Source organism: Serinus canaria, chromosome 1 (assembly GCF_022539315.1).
Source record: "Serinus canaria isolate serCan28SL12 chromosome 1, serCan2020, whole genome shotgun sequence".
NCBI lineage: Eukaryota > Metazoa > Chordata > Aves > Passeriformes > Fringillidae > Serinus > Serinus canaria.
In genome coordinates, this window is record NC_066313.1 from 95,279,500 (window position 1) to 95,292,597 (window position 13,098).

The following is a 13,098-nucleotide window of genomic DNA, read 5'->3' on the forward strand; positions in this document are numbered from 1 at the left end:
ACAAAGGCTTCTCTGGTCACTGGATCTGACAGGGTCACACAGGGCTGGCAGTGAGAGCTGGATGCATGGTGCATGGCCACTCTGAGATCCTGCCTGCAGCTGAGCTGAGGATGCAAAAATCCAGGGGCTCATGGACTTTTGCCCACCTACCCCCTGGCACAGAGTCTTGTCTGCACAAAACTTCAGGTAGGGAGGGATGTGTTATGGAGGGGATCAGAGCCACAGAGAAATGGAGACCCAGGGTGTGGAGACAGCAAGGAGCCCAAGGGCCCTGTGGAAGGGTCAGCATCGCTCCTGCTGCAGCCACACAGGGCTGTGCACAGCTGACACTGATGCTGGTTGTGCTCCTCACAGTATGTAGTGAAGGTGGAGGGGTGCTTCCTGCAAGTGAGGGCTGTCTCCACAGCACTCAAGGAGACTGGCAAATCCACCAAACTGTCTACTAAGATGTGAAGTGGATGTGCACCAAGCGGCAAAAGCATCATGACTGTGGTTCATGTTTTCTTTTTCACTCTCCCTCCCATCTAAGATACTCTTTAAGGTTTTTTCAGAGGTAAATGCAAACCTGAGGGTCAGCACGAGGCAGCTTTTGGCTTTTGACATTGAGACCAAACCTAGCCCTACAATGGGCATGGAGAAGTGTTTGCTGCCCTTTTCTAATATGCAGAGCTGCAGAGAAGTGCCCTCCTTGCTGTGACTACACAAGCTGATAGAAACATTAGGTATTTTTTTAAAAAAGAAAAAAAATAAGTGGGAGGATAGTACTTATTATTGTTGTAAACACAAATCATGACCTGGAAACTCTGATCTTATTCTATTTCTTTTAGTTTTCAAGGACTCTGTATGCTGTGGCAAATATCCAGATTTAGGCAGAGGTTATCCACATTTTACCATTATGATTGATGTGCTTTGGTACAGCAGAACATGGCATCAACACCTTAATATAATGGTTTTATTGTATGTGGTGCCCAGATTTATTTCCTTGCCTTATGCTCTACTCAGTTCTGTCTCAATCCACTGGCTGATCAGAATTGACACAGGGTATTTCTTACTTGCTTGAAGGAAAAATGTTCATGGAAGACTTTTTAAAAAATCTTTTCTAAGAAAAAGGAGGGTGGAGCTTTCTATCTTCCCAGTCTCCTGTGGTTACTTTTATTCTTCCACTGCCATCTGCATCCCTGACGCTCCTTATCCATGGCCTTGAGCTGATCCCTTGATACCAGAGGAAACAACAACTACATGTTCTCCCTGCCCACTCCCTTAAAACACAGAGTAGAAAATTGCCTGAGGCTAGAATGAATATTAAACTAAAAATCCTCTGAACAGCTCTCCTCACAGGGTAGTGCAGGTTTCTGCTCCCTCTTTAGTACACAAGGCAGATCCTACATTCCCTGTGCATACGAAGATCACAGAGACAAAGGAGCAGAAAGTGTAGGAAACACCAAACAAAACCAAGACCCCCACAGCAACCACAAACAGGACACACACCACAGGCACAGCTCTTGCAGCAGGGAGCTGAGCACTGCCCTGCCCCATCCCAGGAGGGTGTGAGAGTACCTCTGATTCTCAGGGCTTACCTGCACAAGGCAAAACAGCTCAGGCAACTTAATCTTCAGTGCTGAGCAGCTATCCAAGGGTCCTAGGGCACAGAAACTTCCACATAGAACCCAAGTACTGGGTAGCACCAACTTCAGGTGTGCTTCCCTATCCCTGGGGGATGGCATCAGCTTCTTGGCTAAGCTCTGTCATCATGGGCTGTGGGAGAGACACACAGACAATTCTGAATTCTGCCCCCCAGAATTCAGCCCAGTGGGAGAGCCTTGAGGAAGGTAGGACCTGAGAGTTGTGTGTGGTCCATTGATGAGAGCTGTGCAGCTGCTGCACTGCCCTTGGTCCCTCCCACTAACCAGTGGGATGGTGTGGTATTTTCAGGGTCCCCTGGGGTTGGGAGGAAAGATGAATCTAACTCCATGTTCTTAGAAGGCTAATTTATTATTTTATGATATTATATTAAAGAATGATACTAAAACTATACTAAAGAATACAGAAAGGATACTTACAGAAGACTAAAGGATAATAATGAAAACTCGTGACTCTTTCCAGAGCCCCGACACAGCTTGACTGTGATTAGTCATTAAGTTAAAACAATTTACATGAAACCAATGAAACAATGACCAGTTGGTAAACAATGTCCAAATCACATTCCAGAGCAGCAAAACACAGGAGAAGATAATCAGATAATTATTGTTTTCATTTTTCTGTGAGGCTTCTCAGCTTCCCAGGAGAAGAAATCCTGGCAAAGGAATTTTTCAGAAAATATGACAGTGACAGGATGGGAGATCATGATAGATACTCAGAGTTTAAATATTCCTGGTATATCCCAGGAGTATTGTTCAAATCACCAGATGACAGGAGGGACATAGAGAAGATAACTTCAGTCTTGGCTAGTGCACAAGGCAGAATAAAGGAGCCCTAGACGCAGAAAGAAAACAGAAAAAAAGGCAGTGTGACTGTGCCTGCATTTGTGTAGAATTGCCATTGCAGCAAGGCTCTAAATTCACACAGATTCTCACACTCTCTTCTCACTAGCACCAGGATCAGACAGAATTATCCCAGTGCCATGGAGGACAAGACATGCAAGAGAGCAGGGCCTCATCACACCTGCTGGGCTCTCTGGACCTTGCTCTACTCCATCACACCACTTCTCAATGTCTCCAACTACAAATCTTGACTCTTTAAGGATGGGAAAACTTGAAGACTCGGAAACCTGTCTGTTAGTGGCAGACATGGGGAAACAGCATTCACTTTGCATTACAAACTCTCCATCTCTCTTTCCTTATTTCTTAAGTTACCTTTGTTGTTCCTTTGACAGGGGAGCCTCCCAACTCCCTGGGTCCTACCACTTGCCTGCCAGTGTCAGAGTTATAAGCAATAGGTGCCTTCAAAATAACAATCACCCACTGAAAGGCCCTGTGGGATGAGGCTGCTACTCCAGAGCTCTCTTTTTTCACAGGCTGAAAAGTGGCTCGTAATACTGGAGCCAGGGCTTTTTGTGGTTTTTTAGGAATATTTCAGAAGACCCTTCTTGCAACCCTGAGCTCTTTCAGGGCTCCAGTTCTCCCTGCAATCACAAATAAGGCCACAAGTACACAATGTCAATACCACCCTGGGCAAAAGCACAGCTGGTAACCTTTAGTGCTGTTCAGATCTACAGAAATAGCCTGTGGGTGAAAGGAAGAGTTTGTTCAGCATTTCACCCTTTTAAACCTTTTTTTAGGAGAAAAGCCAGATGCTGCTTCCATATTCAACACTCCATCTCCCCAAAGTGATCATTTGATTCTTGTCCTCAAGTGAATGGTGTGTTTTTACTTCAGTAACCCTGCTTGGCAGGTTACCATGTGCATTTGTTATTTTCTGCATGATATACTGCTTTTCAGTCTGAATTTCCTTCTCTCTTCTCTTCTCTTCTCTTCTCTTCTCTTCTCTTCTCTTCCTCACCTCTGTGAAGTTGAAGACAGTAATCAGGGTCAGGTGGTCTTTTTTCATAATGATTGAAGTTTCCATACACTAAAGGATGCCTTGCTTGGTCAATACTCCTTTTTCAAAGGAATTTGGATTTCTATTAAGATGATGCAGAAAGAATTTTTTTTTCCCAGGCCCATTATATATTTATTTTTTTTTATTAAATCCATAGCTATGGTTGGAAGTAGACAAAGGGAAATGGAATTGAGCAAACTCAGCAAAAGGAAATGGTGATTGAAGTGTCTATTCATGTCCCTTTTGTTCAAAAGAGACACTGTTAAAAGTTATTCTCTTTTATTTAGAAGTTTGAATAATCATTAGAGGAGTGCAGAGAGTCTGGAGCTGAAGTCCTCCCTCAGAGAGTGTTCCAACCCCCCAGCTGGAGATACTGCTCTCACCTGCACATGTTTTCAGCCCTCCCAACTGCAATTTAAGAGAGAAGTGGATCCTCTTTCCTCCTTCCTACTCTACTCTCTGACTCTTAAAACTCCACTGGCAAAAACATTTACTTTCTCAGAAGCAGAAGAAAGACAATTAATACCCATCTTTCAAAAGGAAGATTTTATCTGCCTGTCTCCATTTGCCAGTGCCACTTGGGAATCAATACAAACCACCTTCCTCTATATATTATAATGCCCAAATTAGGTTACTTCTAGAAATCATATATTCTTTTTTTAAATCACCTAACAAATTAATCAAGTCACAGTCTGTTCATAAAAACTTTCACTTCATCTGGGAACAGAGTTTCCAGTGAATAAAGAAATCCAACTTGAAAAAAAACTAACCAACCAACCAATCACACATAAAAAAAAATTGAATCAACACAATTCTCAGAGATGGTGCATTTTATGAGCCAGCAGCCTGAGTGTCTACATGCCTGGAATAGCTGTGAGGTCTCTGCAGCACTGCATGGCTGCAGACACTTTCCCCTACCACAATTGTAAAGCACAGCAGTGCTCTACAGTTCCCAGTGATGTAAAAGGACTTACTGATGTACAAACACTCTTTAATGCAACTGAGAACCATTTCGACTGCTTTGCAGCTCTGTAAGGTTAAGTATTGCACAATGGAACTACTATTTTCTTTTTTTTTTCTTTTTTTTTTTTTAATTAATGCAAAACACAAGGGAGGGGGAGCCAGAGATAAGGAACAAGATGAAGCTCAGACATCCTCTTCCCCAGAGAAGAAAGAAGGCCCTGATCCCTGCAATGCAGGACAAGCTGGTGCTCCAGAAAGGCTGGAATTGAGATTTCTGACCTCTACTAATGCCTGTGTAACAACAAAACCAGTGAAAACCCAGGTAACACCTCCCTCCCCACACCACAGATATTCCAGTCCACTGAACCTCATAATTTAAACAGCAGAGAAGTTCTGAGTGGCATCAATCTGTGCTGGCAGCCTGGACTCCCGATGTAGACAGCAGAGTGCTTGAGATTTCATGTCCCCAAGGCAGCAGCTGGATTGGCTCAGGTTTGTATCTCAGAGCCACTCTCAAGTTCTTGGCTGGGCTCCTGCCTGCAGGTTGAGGCAGCAAGCCTCAAGGCTGCTCAAGCGCCTGACAGGATTCCCTGGAGCACCTGACAGAGGAACCAGTCCCACCCTTTTCCTCTCCACATCTCTGACCCTGTCCCTACTCCTCCTCCCTGTGCCCACCCCTTGTGAGAGCCACTAATGTTATGTGTCCCTTGCTGAGGACAAGATTGAGGCAGATCAAAAAGCCCTGGAACTCCTCCCACCACTCCATGAGCTGCTCTAAGGGATGGGATAGTAACCTGGGGAAGAGGGACAAGGTGCAATGACCCCTCAGCTGAGGAGCATGGTCTAGGAATGCACAACACAACAGTGCAACCACATCTTGTTTTAAAAGATGGCAGCAACAGTAATCTTTAAAGTAGTGCTTTAAAGTTTGTATTTTTTTTCTCCCCTGGCTGACAGGTTCCTCACATCTGGCTTGTACCTAGAGCTGTACTGAATCCTTGCATTTTTTGTTCCTGCAGCAGAAGTGCAGCCCCTGCCCCATGGGCAAGTCTCAGGACCCCGTCCTTGGAGCACCCACATCCCATCTCTCCTGGGCTCACCTGTGAGTGCAGCACATCCCTCCTCCCAGCTGGGAGACACCTCCTGAGAGAGGGAATTCAGCCCAGGAGGGGAAAGTGGTTATTTAAATCCTAGGTGAAACCAGCCCACCTAGGATTGTGGTGTGATAAGAAGTGATAGGAGGGAAATTGAGTTTGCCTAGAGGCCTCAAGACCTCCAGAGGGGGCCTTCTCTATCACACTCCTCATTAAAGCCTGTGCTTTAATGAGCAGTGTGATAAGAGACCATGAACCCTGTGCTAAAACAGGAACCCTCCTCTTCCCAAGGGAAAGAGTCAGAAAAAAAGCTTTATTTGATACCATCACACTGGAAACTTTCCCTGTAAAATGAGTTTTAGGGCTATTCAAGAGCATGTGTATTCAAGAGCATAGGATCATTTAGAGATCTAAAATGGGATATCCCACACAGATCTACCACCCAAAATAAAACTAGGAACAAGATTTCATGGCTACCTTTCTCACAAAACATATATTTAAAAAAAAAAAAACATAAAAATTATGTCACTGATTTCAGCCTGGAAAGACTTATAATTAAAAATTACATTCTTAACCTGCTTGTGATAATTCTGCTCTGCCCTGTTCAAAAGAAAATGACAGGAATGATGTAGTCTTGCAAGTGTTACTTTAATTTATTGGCATTTATTTTGTATCTCTTCCACATGACAATCTATTGAAATGTGTGCACACAAGGCTGTCCTCCAGCAGTGGTCTTGTCTTTTGTCTTGCCTTTTGTTTTCATCTTTTGTCGCATAAACTCGATGTAGATGGTAATACTCAGATATATATATAAGTACATACAATGAGAGAGAGTGGAAAAAAGCAATCTCTCTTCATGAGGCTTCATGTCTGAGTAATCCTCAGACATCTTTCACTAAAAAGGGTGCAGGTGTTCCTGTTTTTAGAAGGGTTTGAAATGAAGAGATGGACATCTAGTGAATATAGTATCTTCTGCAGCAAGATTTACACTATGACTGGTTTTGAGGACTACTGGGGAGCTAATTCCCTGTAGCAAATCTGTATCAAGGCTGGAATAATATTGAGGCAAGATCAAATAGTGAAGATTGTAACAGCTCATTTTTGTCTGTCTTTATATTCCATAATAATTTTAATTTGGGGTAGACTGACTTTTTTTGTTTTAATAAATTGACACAGAGCTGCTGCAACAAAGGGAGACACATGAACGTTTTCCTATCAAGTCTCATACCATGGTGATTTTTGGAAAAGCCTTGTAACTACCAGAGGAGAATTTTATTTATTCTGCATAAAAAGAGCTACAACAGTCAAAAGGCCAAATCCTGCCCCGTCTGCTTGGCTTTATGCTTTTACCTTACAACTTTACTGGGAAAATGGAGATACAATGTGAAAAGGAGATCTGAAGGGAAGGACTCTTTATATGATGGATTTTAAGCCTCAAACCAAAGTAAAACCTTGAATCTTGTATATTTAATTTGCATTTGAAGGTGGCCCTTAAGCTCCTGTGCCTTCTGGATGTTTTTTTTTGTATAGACATTCAAGAATGCAATAAAAAACACATCAATATCCTGTCAACCTTCAAAAAAAAAAAAAAGGGAGCAAAAAATATGCCCATTGTTTTACTTAGCTTTTTATTCCATCATTAGGACACAAGATAGAACTTAAAGACAACATCACCGAATAAGTCTTCAACTCCATTAAAATTAAGACTAATATGTTTTATAAAATTCTTTTGCTATGATACACTCTCCCTTCTGGAGTGCTAAGAAGGAATTTCTCTGGAACGCTGGAGTACATTGCCACCCGCTGCCCACAGACGGCTCTGCAGTTGAAAAGCAACGTGTACAAAACAGCAACATTTAACACAACATAACATACAGCTACCGGGGAAGTGGGACTGACCCCGACTTTGGCACAGTATTTATAGAAACACAGTTGTGAGCTTCTCCAAATGTCCTGATCATTCCTGAAACTCTACTTCACTCCCTTTCATGTGTCTGTCTGTATTTTTTTCTTTTCTCCAACTTTCTTAATGCTGGAGCTTTGCTCTTTCAAAGGAAAAGCCATATTCTTTCTCAGTGATACGCATCTCAATTTATTAGGTTTGGTTTTCTAAAATTTGGATTCCAGTTTATTGTTTTAAAACAATACATAAAATCATACATTTATAAATATATATATTATATCCTGCATACATAACATTGGTTTTCCTTTAGACTGGGAGGGCAGACTTTGCACTACATACTTCCTTGGTTTAGGCACAATGTTGTTCTTAGATTCTCTGAGATGCTTCCTATCAGAACCTAAAAAAATACTTTTATAATCTTGTATCAAATTTTAAAGTTTTTTGCAAATATATGTATAAGAAAAAATATTTTGTATTTCCCCTTCTAAGCTCACTACTACCCTTATAAAATATATGGCTTTTCATGTTCCACTTTATTTTAGTGTTTTTCAAAAGGCAGTGAAAAGAAGTACGACTTATACCCTTTAACAGCTTTTTTTTTTTTAATATATATATATAAGCACAGAAACCAGCTTGTGCACTTTCTATAGAATTCCAATGCATATCATGGTAATGTAAGTGCAGTGATTTTTTTAAAAAAGCAGTCACAATTGATTGACATCTGTATATGAAAACATAACATGATTATCATACAATACCCATTACAGAATATACAATCATCAAAACTGCAGATATATAAATACATTTTTAGCAACATCAAAGCAACAGTTTTATCTTATACACAGCATATGAATACATAGTTATTACACTAAAGTTTTCACCTTGTATTTTCTCAAAAGCTTGCTGAAAAACAGGAACATACTGTATTTGTAAATTAACTGCTTGACAGCGCCGTTGAGAAATTAAAGTGAACGAAGTTTTAAAAAAGTATATGCAATTGAGTTGGTATAAAACAAACAAGCCCCCCCCATTTTCCAATGTCACCGTTGTTTTCCTGTGAGACGGAGGCACGGGTACGAGTTCCACAGAGTCAGATCATACAAGGGTTTCTGGGAGGGCATCAGGGTTATCAGCCGATAACAGCTCCCAAATCTGCCACCTCTCCCTTTGCCACTCATTCCAGTCCGCCTCTGAGACACTTTTACTGTTCTGGCTGTGAGGTGCTGTGGAATAGCTGTGACCCGCCAGCGTGGCGGAGGTGGCCTGCCTGGAGGAGGCCTGCTCAGGGGCTCTGCCCGGTGGCCCTCCAGCTGCTCTCGGCCCCGAACTCTTTTCTGGGCGTTGAAGTCTCCACAAAGAGTGCAGCGTTGAAGAAACACTCGAGCTTGTTTTTGCCGGGCCTGGGTAGGGGGGCGGTGGCCGCTCTTTCCTGTAGGAGGGCTTGGCTGCGCTCTGCAGACAGCCCGCGCTCGAGTGGCGCTCACTGAGGTCCTCGGCACTGCTCAAAGTCAAGCGCTGCTCCGACCTGGAGTGGGACAGCTCTGAACTCCTGCAGCCGCCTTCCCTCTGGGGGTCCCTGCACAGCCGAGACGCCGCGGGGTGCAGCTGGCACTCGGCAATGGCAGCTGTCGTCTGGCTCCTCCGCATCACCTGCCTGCCGCCGTCCAGGTCCGAGGAGCTGCCCTGCCAGCGAGGGGAACACGCGGCGAGGTTCCCCTGGGAGAGGGAGCACTGTCCGGGCCGCAGCGAGCTGCTCTCATAAATGTTCCCGTAAGAACCTGGGGGTGGAGTCAGAAACACAACATGAGCCTGCAGAACCATTCGTGTGGCATTTCACAAGCTACTGCTTTCCCCTGGTATCACATGGCAGAAGAGAAGATTGCCCAGAAACCTCACAGAACCTTTCGGTACCTGAAGGGGGCTGACAGGGAAACCAGAGAGGGACTCTTCATCGGGAACTGTAGTGATAGCACAAGGAGTAATGGGTACAAATTGAAAAAGGGGGAATTCAAGTCAGACATGAGAAAGAAATTTTTACTGTGAAGGTGGTTAAACACTGGAACAGGTTGCTCAGAGACACTGGGGATGCCCCAGCCAGTGTCCAAGGTCGGGCTGGGTAAGACCCTGAACAAACCGGTTTAGTTGGAAGTGTCCCTGCTCAAGGGAAATGGGTTAGGATTAGATGATCTTTAAGGTCCCTTCCAACCCTTATGAATTTATGGTTCTATGATTCTATGAATCCTAGAAAAATTTAGAAGTATTTCTTGAAGAAATTTTAATATGACTTTTTAAATTATATTTGATAGTTTGGAATGCTGTTGTTTTCTTTATTTCACTGAATGCAGAGAAGTATAACCACTGTGTTCCTCTGTATCCTACTTAAGAGTCATCTTTCAAAAGTCCAGCTCTGGACAATGTGAATTCTCCTACTGGTTTCACTGTGATTTCTTGAAAACAAGGAATTGGTTTTTTCTTCACTAGATTTGGGCTTTAAAATTGAGAAATTACCAACCTGTGATTACTGGATCTTTGCAGCCACTTTTCAGCGTTGAATGCCAAGTGCCCCAAATGTCAAAATGATCTTCAGAAACATCTAAACAGCAGTAAGAGCAGGGAAAAGATGATTAATTAATCCTCTTCAAGACATTATTTAGAAATACACAAGTAAAACAGTAATGTATCAGAGTCATTAACATCCAGGGACATCTTCCCTGTGTACGTAACACAAATATCTCATTTGTGAGACCCCACCAGGAGTACTGTGTACAGTTCTGGTGACCCCAGCAGAAGGACATGGAAGTGGAGGAAAAAATCCAGAGGAGAGCAATGAAGCTGGTAAGAGAACTGGAGCACCTTGTCTACAAACACAGGCTGAGAAAATTTGGGCTGTTCAGCCTGGAGAAGAGAAAGTTGTATGGAGACCTTGTAAGTATCTGTAACAGCCTTCCAGTATCTGAACAGGGCCAACAGGGAAGCCAATAAGGGACTCTCCATCAGGAACTGTGGTGATAGGACAAGGAGTAATGGGTGCAAATTGAAAGTTGAGAAATTCAGGTTAGATACTAGGAAGAATTTTTTTACTGTGAGGGTGGTGAGGCACTGGGAAAGGTTGCCCAGGAAGGCTTTGGATGCCCCAAGCCTGGCAGTCCAAGGCCAGGCTGGTAAAGGCCTTGAGCAATCTGACCTAATGGGAGGTGTCCCTGCCCATGGAGGGGGGGACTGATGATCTTTATGGTTCATTCCAACCCCCTGACATTTTATGATTCTGTGTATTTGCTCACAGCTCCTTGTTTCAAGATCAGATCCTGCAATGGATTCAGTGAGATTTGTATGGGCAGGGTGCCCCAGTTTGCTGAGTCCTTAAGTCCTCTGCCTTACTGCAGTCAGAGAAATTGCACAAGAACAGAAGGATTTGGTCCACAAAAGGTAGTTTCTGTCAAAGCTCCCTCAGGCAGCCCCAGCCCCAGGGGTCCCCATAAGGCATGCTCTATCAGACCAAGGAAGCTGCCACTCTTACCCAGAAACGCAGCCACAGAACAAAGATTTAACAAAATGTTGGGTTATAAACAATTTAATGCCTTTTTCTGATTTCACTAGTCAGTAGAGGGACTTCCTGATTTGTCCTGGTCCAGTATCATTGTGATGCATATTAAAATCCAAAAGATGGTTAATACAATAAAACTTAATGTAATTTCCTGTTCATAACTTAATAGAAATCTGACCAAATTCTTAAACCTGTTCAGAGCTTTAGATGTTGAATACAGGAGATAAATTCCAACTGGCATTTATATGCAGGTAATTGAGATATTAATCTAAATCCCATCAAGTCCAAAGGGAATTAAGTGCCTAGGCAATACATCTGAAATTAGGAGGTTTTAAAAATACTACCAAACAGTTATGTGCATCCCTAAGTATTGAAAGTTCCTAAAGTACCACTAAGTATAAATTTCATGGATGACATTTTTTTAAATGTATATATTTTTATAGGAAAAGCATGTTAAAGTGCTGGTAAGCTATTAGTTTAAATCACAGTTCTTTACCAACGAAATCACTCAGGTATGCACTCCACAGGTAGCTATGGGAATAATGGATCCCTGCACTAGTATTGCTCAGTGTGTAATTGGTTGCAGATGTAAAGCTGTGCAGCTCAGCTATGTTTTTCAGTGAGACGATGTTGAGGGCATTCTTTACAACTGGAGAAAAGTTTGTGCCTGAAATCTTAAAATCTCAGCTTTTTCCACAGCCTGAACCATAACCTTGCAGGTATTACGGTCCCATAGATCAGGACTAGACTTTGCCATGCTGTCACAGACAGGCTGAAAAACTAAACATACATTGATCTATTTTCCTAAATAATATCTCCAAGTTTTGAGAAGTGCCATGCCATGAGCATGCCTGACAGCTGGCTGAGCGAATGACAAGGACCCAGCACAGACCCTTTGGGCTCAACACAAAAAAAAAAAGGATATTGGTCTGTCATCATTTTTATAAGGTTATTTACACTATTGCTCCTCAAATCCTGGCAGCTGATAATACAAATCTGGCCCTTTTCAATTATTTCAGGAGTCTCCATCCATCAGTCACCTAAGAGGAGGAGGAGCACCATCAGGATGCACCATACCTTTTTCAGCCTGTGACGCAGAAGAATTCTCCTTTGGCTTAGTTTGCAAGTGTCCAACCAGTGTGTACTGCTCAGGTACCTTGTACAGCTTATCTGGGCTGTGGGCAACTTCTGGCATCGCCACCAGCGAGCGCTCAGACAGCACCGGGGAGTTGTTGTCATAAGGGGAGACATCACCACTGGAAGCTTTGTTGGAGTCTGTGGAAGAATGTCTCTCTCCTGTGGAGTAGGAACCTTCTGACCGCAGCATCTCAGGGCTCCTGAGAAATTTTGATGGACAAACTATTGTTAATAAAAGAATGCTTCATGTTCACAGTTACAGGTGCAGTTTGGCATCAAGGCCAGGATGGATGGGGCTCTGAACAATCTGGTCTAGTGAAAGGTGTTCCTGCCCATGGCAGGGGATGTGGAACTAGGTTACTTTTAAGGTCCCTTCCAACCCAACCACCCTATGATTCTACAATCATACAGATAAAATCAAACACATGAGAATGGTCACAGCTGCTGAAATGAGAACACTTCAGAAACAGTTACTGAGGTGGATTTTCTGTGAGTAAAACTTTTGCCATGAAGTGGCCAGCAGAGGCCACTCAAAATCAAAAGATGTTGCTGTCAAGAAAGAAAACAACAAAAACCCACACAACTGTATGGGAAACCAGTGGGAACTAAGCAGTTAATAAATTCCTTATGTTACCTTGACAATGTAACTTGTGGCAACAATAAAACTGAAGGCATGATAGGGAAGATTAGTTTGATGCTAAGCAGTATGCTAAAACAAATTCTTGTATTCTGAAGTTTTATCTAGAGAAATCAAGCACCCAGCTTGCCTGTCAAACCATGAGAATGATAACCTCTTCTAGAGACATAAGAAGGTAAATATTCTACAGGGGATGAACAGATGTATTTACTGTACTTATGACTGGGACATCAAACAACTGGTTCCACTGATACCTTCTACAACTTCTTTTACCTTTTCGCCT

At 42.8% G+C, this 13,098-nt stretch overlaps 1 protein-coding gene across 6 annotated transcripts in view; it reads right to left on the minus strand.

Moving 5' to 3' along the window:
* Nucleotides 1-7,205: 7,205 nt before the first annotated feature.
* ARHGAP6 (Rho GTPase activating protein 6) overlaps nucleotides 7,206-13,098 on the minus strand; it is a 312,914-nt gene continuing 307,021 nt past the window's right edge. For all 6 annotated transcript variants that reach the window (XM_018913533.3, XM_018913529.3, XM_009089772.4 and 3 more), the window contains exons 11-13: nucleotides 12,119-12,378; nucleotides 10,010-10,090; nucleotides 7,206-9,275 (exon numbers count right to left, since the gene is read on the minus strand). In XM_018913533.3, coding sequence (XP_018769078.2) covers nucleotides 8,593-9,275; nucleotides 10,010-10,090; nucleotides 12,119-12,378 — 1,024 coding nt within the window. In that variant the 3' untranslated portion in view covers nucleotides 7,206-8,592. The remainder of the gene's footprint in view (nucleotides 9,276-10,009; nucleotides 10,091-12,118; nucleotides 12,379-13,098) is intronic.